Below are 18,185 nucleotides of genomic sequence, written 5' to 3'. Positions count from 1 at the left end.
AATCGTCTTTGTTGTATAACTAACTACAGTGACGTGCACATAAGAGAGAGCTAATTAGAGAAACACAGAAATGGGTGTGGAAAGGAGGGGGGGCTACGTGCATAGCAGCTAGCATTATTATTAGTAACAGAAATTAACGCACGGTAGTCCGTAGTAGTTAGTTAATAGGGGAATAAGACGAATCTACGACAAAGCGTACGTGATCTTCTCCTGTTCACCATCCGATTCATTCGGGCATCGAGAAAAATTTCAACAATAGGAGGAAGGAATAGCCAGGGCCAGATCAGTGGAAAGGCCACTCATCGCTCCGCCATTATCTGGTTTCCATGGTGCCGTGCGCAAGGCAACCCCTTCCTTCTTCCCCTCACGTGGACTAGCACCACGTGGCAGCTGCTGGGACGGCGACACTTCCTGCATCAACGTAGGTAAGCGTAATAGGTTAGTGCGAGATGAGATTTTACTATTTTAGAGACAGCTAACCATGAAATTAAGAAATTAAAACGATTAAAATAGATGTCAATATATACTAATAATTGCCCTTGCAAAGGAAAAGGAGAGAGGAAACAGTACGTTAGGTATCTGGTGGTGATAGTACACGGGTGAGCTGATATTATCGGAGCTGGCAGTTCGCTCCTGCAACTGGGGCGGGGGGGCCTGGCGGGCCAAGCCCAGGCCTTGGCTCTGCTGCTGCTGGTGGAGGTGGTGAAGAGCGTAAGTGGGGCCGACAAAAACGTTGGCAAAGGGTGGGCGTTGGAGTTGTTGTACAGGAGATGTCGGGCTGGGCAGCAGCAGTTTTGGGGGTGCTGAGGTGGAGGAGACGGACGGAGGCGTCGGCTCACCCCCAAACATCATCAGGTGTTCCTCCAAGGACACGAGGGAGGAGGTTGTCATGGCCATGGTAGCGTAGTTGGTGGTCGGGACCATCATCCCCTGAGGACGTGGTGAGCTGTCCTCAGATGTCGTAGCTGCTCTGCAGCTGCCGGTGGTAAGGTTCGTTCCCCCCGCCATGTTTGGCCACAGGAATGTCCCTTGAGGCTTGCATATCCGAAAACCGCTCTTCCGTGTTGCCTTCTTTCCACCGATGCAAGAACTACCGCCGTTTCTATTAGCACCATCTCCGACGCAGCTGTTATCCTTGTTATTGTTGTTAGCACTTTTATCTGCACTGCTGCCATCCGCTTGAATGCTTATGTTACTGTTGTTTGTGCATTTGTGACCGGTTTCCATCTTCCTCTTCTCCTCTCCTTTCTTTTGGCTGCCTCCCTCAGATATGGCATTGTCTTCCGTCACTGCAGCCACCTCCGTATCCTTTAACTTCATTTTCCCTTGCTTCAGAAGGTAGATCTCTTCCTGCAAGACCCAAGCGCAAAACGACCAGAGCGCAAGTTATGAGTAAAACGTATATATAATTATATATAGTGGGTTTTTGCATTCCGAACTTGAGCAAAATGAACATCTCGACTGTGTCTATGCATGCGTAACAGAAAGCTCACATGAAACCGTACCTTTAATGCCAATAAAGATCTAGACATAGCAGCTATTTCTTCTTCTCGCTTGCTATTTTGTTTCAGCAATCTCTCGTATTTATCCTATAAAAGTCATGCTCACCATAAATACAATGCTATTAATTAAATAGACAAATCATACGACATTATTTTGTCTGGACCCCAGAAAAGACCGTCCTCACGTGCATGTTAGTTCATTAAAAAAATGTCCAACTCTCATTTGAACATGTTAATAAAGGACCCACATTATTGCTAAAAGCTAACAAAGAAGAATTACCTGCCAAGTGCAAGAAACATTCTGCACTTGAGATTGCGCATCAAAAGCCATCTTTTCCACATGCTTGAGAGAGCTCACTTGCTCCATTTCCCTTTGACAGTGGGCATTAAAAAGTAAGCACGCCTACTATCGACTATCGAGGGAGAGAGCGAAGGAAGGAAGAAGGAAAAAAAAAAAAAAACCAAACAACTAAAGAGAAAGTGAGATACCTCTTTAGACTAATAAGCTCTTTTCTGAGCTCATCTATCTCCTTCTTAATCCCAGGACCGTATGGGAAGGGTGAAGCGGCGTCGCCGGGCTGCCATCCCGGAGGAGGGATCCAGTAAGGATCCATCACCCCGGCATTCCGACGGATCTCCACTAGATCGGCCGGTTCCAACCAATACTCCATGGCTCCCTCCGCGTTGTGCCGCCTACGGAACCTCTCTCTTCCGTCGGTAACGATTTTACCGGCCATGTGCTTCAGAAGGTGGTCGAGTAGCCCTGTGTCACCGATGTGTTTTCTAGCCTCCTCCCTCAACGCTTGCCGAAGTATAGGATTACCTAACTCTGCTCCCTTTTCTCTCATGATCTCTAGCAGCTTCATCTCCGCCGACTCGTACCTCTCCAATGACCACCGGTCCTTAGAACCCTTCACCCGTTGCTCATCGTCACAGTTCCGCTTATTATTCTTTTCATGCTTTGGCTTCTTCAGTTCTTTCCGCTTGTTTTTTTTCTTTTTCTTCTTGATCTTGTCCTTTCTGGTACTCTCCCGCTTTCTCTTCCTTCCACGCCGCTGCTTCTCTTCTACTTCTACTACTTCTTCTTCCTCCTCGTCCACCAGTACGTCCTCCGCGCCCTCGTCCTCCTCTTTATACTCCGATTTTCCCTTCCCCTTTTGATATAACATCTCCCTATGCCTCCCGATGTATCTGACCTTCCGACGAATCCCCCATCCCATCGCTCCGCTGCACTGTAAGGTAAGGAGGCAGGAGCTAATAAGATTTTGGGGATTCTGCACCTCCTCCGCGTCAGCCAGTACTGCGGTACTTGGGAACATAGCCGAAGACTGGAGCTCGTATGACCTGGGAGCCATGAGCCAGAAACTCTCTAGATGCTTCTCGCGGCCCAACTCCGACGTCGATACCAGTCTTCTAAGGATCTTCCCAGCTTGGTTGGAGCTCATAACGAACCTCTCGTCCAGTTCGGGACCGTCGTCAGCTGAAGGATAGGAGTAGTAGTTTCGCAACGAGAGGGTGCTGGGAAAGCTGACCGTCACGTCCAGACTCGTCGCCTCGCTGACCTGGAATTGGAAGGAAAGAAACAATAAATAGGAGCATGGAACGACACAGAAGGAAGGAGAAGGTAAACAGAAGAATGGAAAATATGAAACGAAGCGCCATATATGTACCTTTACAATGCGAATAGTTTTTAGTTGAATCGGAGATTTTGGGGGAAGCTTGTCGTGATCGATTTCGTAGAAAGCGCCTACCTCGAACTCCTGTCCTGATAAGTTTTACTTGCAAGAGTGAATAAATAACTCAGACGAGACTGGGGAAGAGTAATATAGATAAAATTTATCTTCCCAAATAGCCCGCATCGATTCTACTGTTCCATTGATACTTGGAGGGTAGTTTGGGGATACAACCTTGAGAGCGGTTTGAAGAAAAGGACGAAAGGAGGAAGTAGTGGGTGTAGGGGAGGGCGTGGCTCAGTACCGTTGCATGGAGGTGCATGGCTGTAATCGGCAGCCGACAACTTCTGTCTGCCCAAAGGCGACCTTTTCAGGCCCATGGAGATGGTCGACTCATTCCTTTTGGAGTAACAGTACTTCACCTGGATTGGAACCATCAATTATATATTATTTTACTCACTCGAACGTTCACAGAGATAAATAAAAGCAAAATATTTGACGCAGATGATAACAAAACGATCGAGCCCCTCCTCATCATAACGACAGCCTCTTACACTGCACCATGTACACCAATCGCTTCCTCCTGGTTCTGTTACCTCCCCACGACAAGAGAGAAGAGAATATACGATCTTCTCCTGATAACGACCTACGCAATCCCAGCCCCGCGCCACCAAAACACCCCGGGAAACAAAATAACCAGATATTACTATATTAGTTATCCAACTTCTGCATCCATCGATTGAACCTACCGTTTGGTTTACTGCCAGCCAACCGATCAACACATACCAAGGAGGTGCAGCCCTAGAGGTTATTTCGTTTTGTGGAGCCTAGCTAGTCAGATTGATCATGGTCGAATGGTTCTCGTTTCTTAAGGTATCTAATTAACGAAATCATTAGAAAAGGAAGAAAAAAAAAAAGGAAAGAGTTTGAACTCAAAAAGCTACCCGATCTGACAGTTAATTAATGAGGAAGGAGGAGAAATCAGTTGAACAGCACGGGAGCAGCTGAGATAAGTTAACGTAGAAATGGCATGTCCATTTCCATTCCATTAGAGGCTATACCTTACCGGTCTCGGCCGCTATCGCAGGCATACCAGAGCCAGCTTCCATGCTAGCTTCACCTGACCTCCTCTCCTCTGTCCTTGTCTAGGGTTTCGATCGAACTAAACGAGTCGGTGTTTTGTAGATACCTGCAACGATGGAAGAAAACAAAATAATTAAAATCTCTGGGTGTACTGTAAAGCCGAAAGCAATGAGAAGCTTCAGATCTGCAGAAATAGGCAGAGTCCGTGATAATCCTAATGAAGAAACCAATTCGTAACAAACAAAAAACAATAAAAATAAATAAAAAAAGAGAAAAGCGCTCGCCTCAGCGTCTAGGATCAAACTTTTTGCTAAAAAGTTAAACAAAAATAGACCCTACACTCGAGAAAAACTTCTCACTTCCCTTTCTATTCTTTAGCCTAGCAGCAGCTGGTCTGAGAAAAGCTAAATTGGACGTGCTTCTTTCATGGATCAGGGAAGCAGATCGTATTAAACTAGTGGACTTACTGGTACAAGATCTCAGGTATTTAGATGGCATGATCTGCTCAATTTTATTGAAAGGACGGTCCAATCTGAGATGAAAGTTCGAAAAAATAGAAGAAACGCCTAGATTGGATGGAGAGATACATTGACCAAAGAAGAACAGCCAAATGAAGCATGAGCTAAAGCTAAAAGAAGAAAAGCTGATCAAGGACGAAGACCTTCTGCTATCCCGTCTCGATCCAGGTGATCGATCTGATCTGCTGCCGAATAAGAAACAAGAAAGTTTCATAGACTAGACCGGTTATAAGCTCAGAAGTAGAATACCATTAGGAAATCCAAGAAATTTAGCTAGGGAAATCATGAGTAGCAGAGCAAACCCTAGGAAGATTGGGGACTGGGAAAGAAGAGATCTTGGGAGCTCTTACGGTGACAGATCTGGTGGTAGAGAAATGGGATCTCCGACCCTTTATTTTCTCCTCTTAATTTGTCTAAATTCTTGGAGGCGAGGCAGACGGAGAGAGTGAGAGAGAGAGAGAGAGAGACGGGAAAGGACTTGAGGTGAGGTGGTAGTTATAGAGAGAGAATGGAGTGAGAGATTCGAACATTCTAAGAAACGTGGTAATGGGAAGGGAGAGTGGAGGAGGACGCTCTTTGATAACAAACTAATAATTACAGAAGGAATATTTTGTCATAATTCGTAGGAGAGGCCGAGGGAGAGGGGGGGAATCGCCGAATGAAATTATTACAATGTACACGGAGGAGCCCTGGTCACGTGATACGTGGCCAATCATCCATTCGATCTCCAACTGACGGATCTGCCCATCGCGTATTGTATATTTACTATCTTGCCCTGCCCGTCACACACACACACACACACACACACACTGCAACTTACCCATATGTGAATATGACTCTATGAAATCTCATTAGAAACAGAAAAATATATGAAATCGGTACGTAAAAAGGAAATCGACGAAGCTACACTAAATAAAAGGTGAATATATAATATTTAGAAACAGACCAAAAATATATCTACCTCACAAGATACAACCCTATATATACACCCGCAACAAAGCAAGTAGAAATTAAGTTTCACAACACAACAGGAGGAATTATAACATTACTTCTGGGTCTTGCTTCTGATCTAGAACACTCTAACATATATAATGGGACAGCTCCTATAGTTTTGAAATTGGTCCTTGTTTTATCCTGCTGGGGCTTCGTACGTCAAACAATGGAGGCACAGAAGCTGTCATACATATGAATTGTATAAAGGTTGGGAGCAAACAGAGAAGCATATCAGATGATGGGGGGCAGTTTTTGAGAATTTTTGCTTGCCATGAAGAGGGCTAAAATATCGAGGGTTTTGCGTATACTTGTGTTGTCATCCTGACATGGAGATCGAGCTAGCTATAGGTCCATGCATATATGCTGTCTGCGTATTATATATATAGTTTGATTGAATAAATAAATAAATAAATAAATAATAGCAGCCACATCACATATATGGAGATAGTAACAGTAGTAATCTACTTACTTAATTAAATTCAATGGGATCCTGGGTCCAACCCAGGATTGGATGCTGCAAAATGCATGCATGGAGCACTCCGCCGGCGCCCGGCGGGGTCTGCTAATACTCAACTCTAACCCTTTCAGTACGTACGTAGCCCATGGAGTACTAGAGTGGGATTCATCATATGAAATGAAACTCTACTTCGGGGACTCCAAACCTGCCTGGGGCTGCTTCTGCTTCTAATCCTCTTCACCAGTATATACGTGTGACGTCCAACTCGGCCCAACAAAACTTCCCCTTTTGCATGCTTCCAATCTTTCTAAAGCTTCTTCCCAAATGATTCGAATCATTCGACTATAGTAGCAAAAGGGAACTGTTTATGCTTATTCTGATTAGATAGAGTAGAGATACAGTAGAGATTATGTTCAAGGTATAATTAACCATGATATATAATTCTCAATTAACCAGTTGGACTAAAACCGAACGTTTCTCCCTCCCTCTCTCTCTCTTTCTCGATCACGATAATGCACAAGTCTGGATGGATCATGTCCATCTTGGCCCAAGAAAGGAGTCATGACGCAATGCTACTTTTATCCCTGGACGCCGCGGTGTGAATAGGTGGTCAACTTCATTAAAGATGGTGACCTAAATTTATAATAGTGGCCACCACCCAAATCTGCGTCTTTGATTCATCTTTTCTACAACCACACCCATAACATAGTGGTGACAGGGATGGTAAGGTCGTCATTTTTTCCGGCCCCTAAATAGGAACACTGATCGATGCAGCGGCCATAGTTTTCCAGATGAGAATTGAGCAGCCAACGTTGGAAATTGGAAATTTGGAAGGGGAGGTATATTAATTAAGGCAGCCACTACTAAACCAGATTAAAACAACAACAACAACAACAACAACAGTATGCAGCACAAATATGCCATCCAGTCAGTAGTAAATCTTTTTGTTGATTGAAATTGGTGTGCACTGTTACACCCAATACTTTCTGACACTACCTTTTTGCAGCCACAAATCTACACTTTGGATGGCTCATCTTAGCTCGACCATTAATTTTTATTCTTACAGCTTAATCTACCTACGTACATCGATCATCTTTACGCAAAAGGAAACATTTAGAAATTGAACTGAAACTCTAATTAATGCCAATTCTAAATGTGTTCACTTGGACCAAATGAAAAAAGAAAAAAGAATCATTTTGCTGATAGGATTTGGCTTTTATCCTGTAACTCTAGCTAATTACGTGTTACTTTAATTTACACATTCCAAAAAGATGCATGGTGTCGTACTAAATTTGTCCTTGGCGTATTACTGCAACGGAAGTAATGGGCGGAAGTGGTCTTCTAGTACTTGATGTCAATGCATTCCTTCATGGAGTGCATTCAAATTGGTTTTAACTCACTGAAATTATGACACAATTAATTTCCTCCTACTGATCAGAAACGTGGGATGTTAGAGAAGAGGCAATCGAATCATAAAAGGTTTTGTAGACTTTTGTGGTGGCTTTCTTTGTTTCACATGTGATAGACTCTGATAGCTTTTGACTGGAGAAGAAGGCATGCAATTTGGAAGTTTGAGGTAACTGCAGTGAGTGCAGTTGACTTGGTGGCTAATGGAGATCATCATCATCATCATCATCATCATTCTCCGGAGCTATCATGAATTGTGGACCATAACATTATCGATCTTAGCTGCAGCATGCCATCATCCCAACCATAAAAGGAGGTTGATATCTCCCCCCCTCAAAGCACCAGAAAATTAATAAAGAGCTAGCCGGACTCCTAAGAAGGCAGAAGAAATTAATACCACCAAACATGCCAAGGCCTGCAGCTGTGCTCGCCATCGTTCTCTTAATCCTTCTTTTTGAGATCTCTTCAGGTGCAACAAATATGTATATATATATATATATATAAACTTTCTTCAATTTTCCCCGTTCCGTTCCTCCTCATTTGATGCATTAACCAACCAAAAGAGCTCCAAACAATTAATTGTGCATATGCAGGCCAGGTTGGAAGAGCTGAGGGTGGACGTAGAACTACAAGCATAGCGAATAAGGTATGTGCATGCTATGCTCATACATCTCTGCATTGTAATGCTTATACGAGCACAATAAAAATACCCATAAGTTAAAAAGTAACTAAGAAAAGTCTGGTCCTTCCAAAGCACAAGGTTTCTTTTAATCAGGCCTCTGGAAGTAATGATGGATTGCCTAGATGCTCTTTGATTATGGATCAGAAAATGGTCAAATTAATTTGTTTCGCGTCTATCTATCTATCTATCTATCTATCTATCTATCTATCTATCTATCTATCTATCTTCCTTCAGCTGATCTCTCAGAAACAATAACTTCGTTCGTGAATTAGGAAAAAGTTGAATTTCTACTTGCCGTTCTTAATTTTTAGTGTCAGTTTAAGATTAATAGAATGTCTTTACTAGATGACTTCTTCAAATGAATCTATATATACTTAATAATGTTCTCTGTCCAGATCCACAGTAGAAAGACTCTGGTGGATGTTATGGATTATGACTATGGAGGGCATAACACTAGAAACGATCCCAAGAGAGGAAAGCCAGGGAGTGGTGGCAAGAATCCCTAATAGATCACCAGCTAGCTAGCCTTCTTCTCCATATATCTAATATATATGCCAATTCCAGGGAGTATATATATTATATACATATCGTCTGAAGAGCCGCAACGCATATTATTAATTACTCTTCTCTGGATACATCTATTTGCATGATCACCACACAAATCTTGTGGTTATATATTTTATTGTACTAAAGACACTAGAAGAGGAGATTCTGATCTATACTGGTTTTTCCTTTTTTTTTTTTTTTCTTTTCCTTTTCTTTTCATGAGTTTAAACTCGATTCCGTGTAAGGTCAGTGATTTATTCATGTGTTCCTTAATCATTGAGGCACCAACAGACCATTTTGTAACAGTTCACATTACTAAAATAGATCAATGGAGCTACTTATATCTAAACTCAAGGGTGTAATCTCTCTTTCTCTCTCTCTCCCCTATATCTATTTTAAAATCTACCTATCTAATGTGTCTCTCTATGCGTTTGTTTGTGTGCGCAAAGTTAAAAGGGAGTCTTAAAAGAAAATAAAAATAATGATGCTATAAATAGGTGACGCCTACTGTGATTTTAAACTTTATTTCCATTGGTTGAAAGATCAAATTAATGTAGACGTAAGGAGGAAGGATTTCACTTGGCTGTTTAATTTAATAAAAGAGAAAAAATGTCAACATTGTTTATCTGAAGCTTGAGACGTAGTCTAATTCATCTATTTATGTGTGCTTAAGATAATAATATCATAGCTACTTATGAAAAAAAAGAAGTATATAGGCATCCGATATAACTTTATGGAAGTCAACTTGTAAAAGGAAAACATCTTTCGTTTTGGGGATAGTGGCCTCCTCGAGGAACTCCATCAGATCAGTGTAGCACTCTGTAGTGGGGGCATCGAATATTATTCTCTTTTTTTCAAGTCTTTGCTCATCCCACACTAGTAGAAGAAAACAATCAATTTGAATCTGGAAGCACGCGAGCGAGCCAAAATATCCTTATATTTATCAATGGCAAAAAAAATAAATGAGAGGAAAAAAAGAACTTGGATATGGAACACAACACATTACTTTTGCCTGTTGTAGCATTCCACAGAAAGAACAAAAACAGCGCATCTACAAACATATGGTACTAAATTCAGTAGATGAAACATGACAAATAAAAGAGGGAAATTTTACTATAGGCTGTGAATAGCGTACAACATCAATAGACTGCCAAATTGATTTACATGGTTACAGATAAAATAGTCTCTAAAAGCTATCTATATTATGTACACTTGTACACCACTACTTTATACCCCAAGAAAAGATGACATCCAGATGCCTAATGAAACGATGCCTACAGTTGCAAAAGCTTGACTTAATTCGTAAAAGAAGTTGGGTCCCTGAACCGGCAAGCTCTGCCAATCTGTCCTCCTATCACAAGTCAAAGTTAGCATGTGTCAAAAGTAATGATTAATTATGGTCCAAAAATAAGCAGCAAAGGTACGAGGTACTAAATGAGAAAATAATCTAACAACACTTGGAGTTTCTCAACATCAGAAAGTGATTCATGTGTAAGATAAAACTATATTTGAGGAGACATGTTGACAGCTTCTAAATTAGTAGTTTATCATCTGGATCATTAATAGGCATCTTTCCATCTAAAAGTTATATACTCAGAACATGTAGAGATAAGTACCCCAAGTCAGCTATCACTATGCTTATATTGTCTTGAGACTGCTGGTCCTGGACAAAATGAGAATGAGTCAGTAAAAGCAGCACTTTAAGAGATCACCTAGGTCACCAAGAATGAATGAGAAGCTCATAAACAATATACCAAAGCCGCCTGAGCAAGTGCTTCACAAGCCAGCTGACATAGAAACAAGGGAACAATTAAAAAATTATACATGCAATGACTTAAGAAAGAAGAATAAAATACTAAAATATGCACCTGCACATTCCCATGTTGACGAAGTTGATTTCTAACAAATGATACAGCTTCGGAGCTGAAACACAATTTCATAATGTCATATTTAAAATCAATATAGTTCAGAATCTGACATTATATAAAACAATTAATCAAACATGAAATTTCTAGTTGATGAACCTTTTCATGTAGTCCCACAGACCATCAGATGCTAGCAAAATAAATTCCACATCAGATCCAAGTTCTAGTATGTATATGTCGGGTGTAGAGGTTACCAAATCCCCTTTGAATTGTACTCTGCCAGCAGAAATCACATGATTGTCATACCTCAGATTACTATACCAAAGTCATGCAACAAGAATTTTCTATATATGTATCGGCAGAAGTCTTCTTGTAGCTCCTTTTTAAGGAACAGTTCACTATCAGAGGAAGTGCTCACTTTATAGATTAAATCTCATATGCCTAGAAATATAAGGAGGACTTGACACAATAAGTAAGAGACAGAAAACTAGCTATAAAGAAATCACATGTTGGCAGATTTACCGGGAGACAAATTTTTCAGTCCATCTCCCCTCCTCAACTCCTTGTCTTAACATCCTTCACAACAGAAACAGAACAAATGTGATTTCAGTGTTCCTCAGGGGTCTCTGGAAACAACTTATTTTCATAAAAATGACAAAAGAGAAGAAAGGAGAGTACAAGAGACGAACTCATTCTTTCTTGTCTTAAACCGCATGTCTCCAAAAGCTCGGGACACAGAGATGTCACCACATATACGTCCATCAACAATCTGTGTACATATGAGATTAACATTTTCAGCAGCAGTGGACATCATATATCTAGGAGATGGAGAATATAGAGCAAAGTTGAGGGCCCAATTAAACCCCTATAGAAAAGGTAGTTCATTGAGCAATTAAGTGCATTTCATTTACTTCGGTTTATATTCATCATGATATTAATTATGAGATTATTGAAAAGAAAGAATAAAGTATAAAGGAATCAAAGAGTGCATTCCTACAATAAGGGCTTCTCCAAGTTTCACTCTTAAAACCCTATAATACAAGTGGTTTTATAGATCCAAATCAGTATGTTCAATTAGACAGGTATAATTATCGTATCAGGTTCATCTCTGCAGTATATTAAATGGCCGTCTATCCGGTTCATTTCTGAAATTATCAACAATGTATATTTGGAATAACAAGTGGCCCAGTGTTAAACTTGCAGAACTTTCAAGAAGGGGATCACAGTAGGAACTAGCAACTGATACATTTATGCAAGCCTGGATAGGTTTCTTTCTCCTTGCGTTCAGTGTTGAAATGATTTATTCAATCAACCACAAGAAACATGACATATTCTCATGCACAAATAAAATTCAAGATATATGTGGCTGTAAATTTCAATTTAATCTCACAACCGTGATTGTAAAGATAGGAAGACACACCCATCCACCTGCTGCTCTAACTCGTTTGACTTCTTCAAGTGATACTCTATTGTTTCCATATGGGCGATGAGGATTGGTTAAAGCTTCAGCTTTTCCTGTACGGGATACAACCTACATTCGGAAGATACAAAATGAGATTAAAAAATGCATTTGAAAAATACTACCTACATTCGAAAAAAAAAATACAAAATGAGATACTACCTACACTTCTTCAAGTGACACTTTCATCGAAGCAGTAAATTCAAATACAAAATGCTGCAAAAGGCATTTTTCAATGAGATAAAAGAAAGAGGTGAAGTTTACCACACAGGAGTCACCAACATGCGAAATAATCAGGATATCGTTCCTGACAAACATCACCGTGGCTGTTGCACCAGAATCGACTTCCTTCTCCAACTGTTCAAGCCTTCATTATACAAAACAATACAACAACTATTAACCTTTTAGTAACTAATATATATTTCTTTGATGGATATAGTGACGCTATCCAAAATTCACATAGGAAAGTGAGTTCCTCACCAAGTTAAGAGTTTCATATCAACATTTATGAAAGCCCGCTGAATTGAATCTTTTATAGCATTATAGTTCTTGCTACTTAGCAGCAACCCACCTTGCAAAGCTAGTGCGCATTCTTTGTACAGTTCATCTCTGCAGTACGAATAATGGAAAAATGATTCAGATAGATAAGACAAAGAAAACAAGGAAAAGGAATTTCTTTATAGCACACCCACCAAGAAATTCAACTTTGACTTCCATTAGAAAATATTGCCAACTAGGATAAGGATAAAGTAACATTATCTTCTACCCCTTTTTTGAGGCTGAGTCAAGGGTAAGAAGTTAGTCGCCGCTCTTTATAAGATTACATTAATGAATTGGCTACAAGGCTGTACGAATGCAGATCATTACAAAAGGCATCCACGTATAGTTAGCTAAGTTAATTGCATTATGAGTGGAAGTGAAGACATTCTTGGGCAATTATTTTGCATCGTATGTGCTTCCAAATTGCAAAACCTTAAAATCATACTCAAAATTAAACAAAACTGTACGGCTATATGAAACTAAGAATTTGGTCTAACCAGAAACTGGTGCAATTCCACAACCCATATCAGACAACACGAGCAATCTATTCTCAATCAAACAATCCTAGAATTAGGTAGAGAGAGAGAGAGAGAGGACGGGCTAATCGACCTGAGGAACTCGACGGAGGAGAATCCGGCATGACCATCGAAGACGGCGGCGAAGGAGAAGCCATCAAGGTCGTCGGATCGGATGACGACGTCGTCCTCCATCTCGGAGCGGGGGCCCTGGAACTTGCTGGACCCCCATCGAATCCCCCCCGACAACGCCGTCAACGGCGCGTCGGCGGCGATGGTGGCGGAGCACCGGACCCCAGTCGGGCGGCACGTGCGGGTTCTGCCGCAGGCGCCGAGAGGTGGCGATCGCAGCAACCGTGGGCTCAGCAGCGCCATTGGAGGGAGATAAGGTACGTGCGAGAGCTGCCCGTCGCAACTATTGGCTCCAAAACACTCTTCCTTCCAGGACCACAGACCGAGTCGCAAAACAAAATAAAAAGAGGAAGGCCCGCCCCCACCACTACCCATTGGGCCCATTTTGTTGGGCTACCATAAGCTGGGCCAACAATTATGGATCAACTTTACAATAGCAAGCCACCCGTCTAATTGCACTCTACAATTCTCACCTAAAAAAGATAATAAATACGGATCCTTGATAGTTCCTCCCACAAATTATACTGCAACAAAGAGTCAAGTCTATATGTTATACCTACATAAACCACTAATAATTAATTAATTAAGTGTACAAGAACTACAAGAATAATGAAGGAAGACATTTACCCAGTCCCTGTGAAAAATAACTGGAGTGGGTTTACAGAACAAAATATTACATCAGAAACAACTGTTTGCTGAAAAGGCCACAGGATTTGTAGCTTAATCTTGCCAACTACTACAAGAGCTTCCAAAATTCACAGAATTGTCATGAATTGCCAGCCTGATGACATGTGCTCCGCATAATCTTGAGACATGTATGCACTCTTCCACGTCCTCATCACAAGAAAGCATAACCCACTCATGATCATCATCCAGGTATTTGAGATCAAATGTACCGAACTCCAGCTTTAGCCTCTTTGCTACTTCATCATTCAATGCCGTGATACCAGAAGTAGATGGGAGCCGAAACCTGATTATATCTTCTTTGTAGCTTGCCTTAACAGTCACAGTTCTCAACTCCTGCATGATCACTGGATTTGATGGACGAGAAGGCATCAAAACCCTTTCATCCTGACAACCCTCTCCTGCACAACTGTAGCGCATCTGAGCTAGAGGCAATTCAGTATCTGCATTCATAGTACTGGACGACAAGGTTACAAGAGGCAGAGTTAGTTCCAAGGCAGCAGGCGTATCTTCTTTTGTCTGCATTAAGTTGGAAAGAGTGGATGGATTACCAAAGGCGATCTGATTATCTGGACTTTCATGACATAAACCTTGTGATGTTCTGGTATTCAAGCTGCTCTGGGAGGAGCTCCTCGATTTTAAACACTGAGATCCTTTACCAAGTTCCAGCTGCAAACCAGATTGACTGTGAATATTTTCCTGTAGAGACATAAGTTTATCATGCCTATCATCTTTTTTTGGTGCCATGTACGGCAAGTCCTTGTCTTTATCAGCATGGATATTCTGTTCAGTTCCATTCAAACTTAGAAGAAAAGATGGAGAACCTACAGCAACTGGAAGTGGGGAAACTATAGATGTCAAATCCAATGTTCCCTCTGCAGTTTGAACTGACTCAATCACTCTCTTCAGCTTGGAAAGAGAGCGGTTAACCTTACTAATCTTGCGAGATGGCCATTTGGAAATTCCATGCTGCCTACAGATGCGCTTCATAGTCGTAGGGCATACTGCAAACACAACATCTAGTTACACAACAACAACAGCAGAATACAAAAGCAAGGAAATGTCATTTCTCAGGAAACTTCAAGAGATAGACCATACTAACTGCGCTTTTTTAGGAACAAATAAGTTCAGCCAAGACATTGAAGAGAAGCTTACCACCGAGGCTCTTTGCAGCATCTTTTAGACTCCCAGCAAAATATTGTTGAAGAACCTCAAGACTGATTGATTTTTCTGTTTTTCCTCTTCTCTTTTCAGGTGCTTTACTATCTTTGTTATCAGTGAAGGATCTAGATTCCTTAGTTCCATTTGAATCAATAAGCATGTCACTCTTCTTTTCATCCCTAGCACCATGCACCAACTGCTTCTCCTCTGAATCATGAAATACATTTGCTTCATTTTCTGAATCATTATTACCTTCAGGCTCTACTCCATGATCCTCATTCGCAAGCAAGTCAATGATATCGAAGGCTAATCCTTTTGGGGGTTCTACATCAGTGATGACTTTTAGGCTGCGTAAACGTTGTCTCATCAAAGTCGAGATGATATCTAGTAACGTCTGTTGTTCTATAATGCTCTTGCATTCTGATGGAAGGAAGAACTCCAATATGTAATAATCATCAACAGTTTGGTTGCTTTGTAAGCATATGGAGACACAGCCGCCTAATCCAAACATCCGAGCATAATGTACAAGGGGGTATTCAGTCTTAGAAAACATGGTAACATCCTTACAGAAGCAAGGCCTGCGTGTTGCAAATGCCCTGCCAGCCACCCCTTGGCTATTTTGTAACTGATGCTCCATGCAAGCTTCTCTAAATCCCCACATGTGAGCATCAATGACATATGCAACATCAGTAGCTGACAAGCATAGTCTATTGAAGCAATTTCCATCAAAGCTTGAACAATTTTTAATTAAACCACCACCTTGTGCCCGAACAGATTGGTGCTTGCATGGAACCCAAGTCTGAGCAAGCGGTAAACTTTGAGCTTCACAGAGTACAGTTAATATTTCCAGAATCTCAGCTAGAACACCTTGTCTTCCTTTATCAGATATCTGATTCAGACACAATGGACAATCGATGGACTCATAAGTGAAATAGCATATAGATGATTCAAACATGATCTTCAAATCAGCTGCTCACCTGAATAGTTGGGTGTTCTAGAATATCAGAGCTTTTCAGATTTACTGCCTGCAGGGGTAGACCTCAGTTATTGATTGCTGGGATAAGAAGGATATCTTTTTAAGAAAATGTTTCTTTAGTTAATTAATCGTTTACGCGCTCTTCTTTGTCATTCTTCCAGGATTCTAATGAAGACAGATCAGGGAATTTCTGCTGAAGGATGAAATTAAACATGAAAGGCCGCCTGTCCATCAACATTTACTTGGATATAAATCAGAAACTACAAATCTAAACACGGAGCGCAAGGACATTCAGAATTTTTGAGCAAACTGGTTACTTGGAAGAAACTTCAAAAATAAGGAAAAACAACTTGAGAATTTACCTCAAGAGCTTTGCAAACTTTATCAACCTCATTAGCATAGTTAATTTTCTGTGCCGTCGTGACAAGCTCAACCACACCAACACAAGACTGATCAGAAGGTTCAAATACTGGCAAGGCCAGGGTTCCCCGAACATTATAAAGGAATGCATGACTGAGGCGTGCATACTCTTTTCTGCTATAATACTGAACATTAGGTGTCCATTCCGGAAGTCTATGCTTGAACACACGACCTGGTAAGCCAAGATCTCCGCTCTCCTCATCAACTGAAAAAATATACATCAATGACACTGTTCTATACTGAAGGAGCCTGTTACTATGAGGGTCAAGAACAAAAGGTTGCTCTGAGGTTGTGAGGACATAGTGATCTCCATTTTTGGCAGGCGCCCAAACTTGGGCCAATACATGTTGATCGGTCGAATCCTTGAAGTACCTAAGCGCCTGCATCATCCGCTCTTTGATCAAATAGGAAGCATCGGAGTTCTCCTCCATTGCTTCGATCTGGACCTGCTTCGAAAAGCCACTGTCCCTGCCAACGTTTCCGGGTGTTGCATCTGAGTTACCTGCAACAACCATAGAAGTAGATATCACTGTTTAGAGTACAATACAAAAAAGAGTACATTTTTTCTGCAACAATTAGGATAGTATAACAACAAGCAAAAAAAATCAGAAGAGGAGAGTTCAGTTGCACATCAAGCATCAGAGGAACAAAAAGTTCTTGCAGGAATAAGCATTAACACAGTAAATCAGCACAAATGGTTTAGATCCAAACTAAAAACAAACTACTTTCCCTACATTCCCTGTAGCAATGAACTTCCAAGAAAGAAATAAGCACGCCATCTTTCCAAATGCATTTGATAAACTCGAGAACTAATCGACAGCATATATCCTATCTTCTCGAGGAACTTCGAAAGGAATTCAGAAAAAGTAGAGCTCAAGCCTGTGACTAGAGAATCAAAAGCAAACTATCGAGAGATCGGCAAATCGATGGCTTCCAAGCGGAACAAAGGGGGTGCTATAAGTTAAATCAAGAGGTGGGGCAGGAAATCACCGTTAAGTATTCTGGAGCAGCCCGCCGCGAGAGCGCTCGAGACCTCGGCCGGTCGATCGTCGTCAAAGATCCAGAGACGAGAAGGGGAGGAGAAGAAGATGGTAGGATCGAAGGGACCGATGTCGATCTCCATAAGCGCCTTGTCGAATTCGGCGTCGGATTGCGGCTTCTCATTTGCCATCGACAAGGAAGGCGATCGGTTAGACGGGAGATGTAAGAGAGGGATGGTGGCGATTCCATCGGGAGGCGTGGTGGCTCGCGGCCACCTCTTTGAATTAGCGACAGGCGATGTATGCGGACAACAGCCGAGGCCTATCCAGACTGCACGGTCGCCGTCGGATGCAATCATCGATGATTTCGACGGCTGAGAAAGGGCTCCCATATGACGTCATCCTGCGATGGAATTTTTTGTCTTTTAGTGGGACACGGCGCGAATAAGCGTCGCCCGCCGCACGTCCTACTTACAGTCAAACGAGTTGCAGCACCAGCCAGTAGTAGTAACGGGTAAGGAGGAAAATTAAGCTTCGTACAGGAAAGTAAGTAATCATCCAAATGGGCAAAATAAATGGTCCTCTTTATTAC

At 41.6% G+C, this 18,185-nt stretch overlaps 3 protein-coding genes across 6 annotated transcripts; all 3 read right to left on the bottom strand.

Moving 5' to 3' along the window:
- Positions 1-249: 249 nt before the first annotated feature.
- On the bottom strand, positions 250-3,612 carry LOC140797209 (protein AMEIOTIC 1 homolog). Its single transcript, XM_073150487.1, has 7 exons — positions 3,480-3,612; positions 3,173-3,267; positions 1,992-3,064; positions 1,783-1,873; positions 1,506-1,589; positions 571-1,350; positions 250-411 (listed from the first exon to the last, which is right to left on the bottom strand). Exons 1-7 carry the CDS (start codon positions 3,610-3,612, stop codon positions 250-252), a joined length of 2,418 nt encoding a protein of 805 aa, XP_073006588.1.
- Positions 3,613-9,949: 6,337 nt separating this feature from the next.
- Positions 9,950-13,698, bottom strand: LOC140797659 (probable protein phosphatase 2C 5). The gene is made up of 11 exons (XM_073151277.1): positions 13,335-13,698; positions 12,666-12,794; positions 12,450-12,552; positions 12,147-12,257; positions 11,416-11,495; positions 11,249-11,302; positions 10,886-11,002; positions 10,730-10,784; positions 10,616-10,648; positions 10,478-10,524; positions 9,950-10,212 (listed from the first exon to the last, which is right to left on the bottom strand). The coding sequence occupies exons 1-11, from the start codon at positions 13,613-13,615 to the stop codon at positions 10,089-10,091; spliced, it is 1,134 nt and encodes a 377-aa protein (XP_073007378.1). The 5' UTR covers positions 13,616-13,698; the 3' UTR covers positions 9,950-10,088.
- Positions 13,699-13,922: 224 nt separating this feature from the next.
- LOC140797658 (protein NLP3-like) lies at positions 13,923-18,001 on the bottom strand. 4 transcript variants are annotated; one of them, XM_073151275.1, is made up of 7 exons: positions 17,604-18,001; positions 16,556-17,115; positions 16,195-16,242; positions 15,212-16,106; positions 14,885-15,060; positions 14,608-14,755; positions 13,923-14,513 (listed from the first exon to the last, which is right to left on the bottom strand). In XM_073151275.1, the coding sequence occupies exons 1-7, from the start codon at positions 17,983-17,985 to the stop codon at positions 14,506-14,508; spliced, it is 2,217 nt and encodes a 738-aa protein (XP_073007376.1). In that variant the 5' UTR covers positions 17,986-18,001; the 3' UTR covers positions 13,923-14,505. The 4 variants fall into 4 exon arrangements, with proteins under 4 accessions (XP_073007376.1, XP_073007373.1, XP_073007374.1 ...); XM_073151273.1 differs by having other exon boundaries at positions 14,008-14,755; positions 17,604-18,000; XM_073151274.1 differs by having other exon boundaries at positions 14,374-14,513; positions 14,608-15,060; positions 17,604-18,000.
- Between the last annotated feature and the right edge of the window lie 184 nt (positions 18,002-18,185).

This window comes from Typha latifolia, chromosome 11, assembly GCF_019914945.1.
Source record: "Typha latifolia isolate L0001 chromosome 11, TyphaL0001v2, whole genome shotgun sequence".
In the NCBI taxonomy this organism is placed as follows: domain Eukaryota; kingdom Viridiplantae; phylum Streptophyta; class Magnoliopsida; order Poales; family Typhaceae; genus Typha; species Typha latifolia.
Note: the sequence above shows the minus strand (reverse complement) of the source record. Positions and strands in the feature narration are given on the sequence as shown.

Bases quoted from the DNA above. Each gene is read 5' to 3' on its own strand.
- LOC140797209 (XM_073150487.1), bottom strand. From the start codon at position 3,612: ATGGTTCCAATCCAGGTGAAGTACTGTTACTCCAAAAGGAATGAGTCG. The intron at 3,065-3,172 runs GTACATATATGG...TTCCAATTCCAG, and splicing joins AAACTATTCGCATTGTAAAG to GTCAGCGAGGCGACGAGTCT. The intron at 1,590-1,782 runs GTAATTCTTCTT...TGACTTTTATAG, and splicing joins ATGTTTCTTGCACTTGGCAG to GATAAATACGAGAGATTGCT.
- LOC140797659 (XM_073151277.1), bottom strand. From the start codon at position 13,615: ATGGCGCTGCTGAGCCCACGGTTGCTGCGATCGCCACCTCTCGGCGCC. The intron at 11,496-12,146 runs GTGTGTCTTCCT...ATATGTACACAG, and splicing joins TTAGAGCAGCAGGTGGATGG to ATTGTTGATGGACGTATATG. The intron at 10,649-10,729 runs GTGCATATTTTA...TTTCTATGTCAG, and splicing joins GTCAACATGGGAATGTGCAG to CTGGCTTGTGAAGCACTTGC.
- LOC140797658 (XM_073151272.1), bottom strand. From the start codon at position 17,985: ATGGGAGCCCTTTCTCAGCCGTCGAAATCATCGATGATTGCATCCGAC. The intron at 16,107-16,194 runs GTGAGCAGCTGA...TGTCTGAATCAG, and splicing joins TAGAACACCCAACTATTCAG to ATATCTGATAAAGGAAGACA. The intron at 15,061-15,211 runs GTAAGCTTCTCT...TTGTGTTTGCAG, and splicing joins TGCTGCAAAGAGCCTCGGTG to TATGCCCTACGACTATGAAG.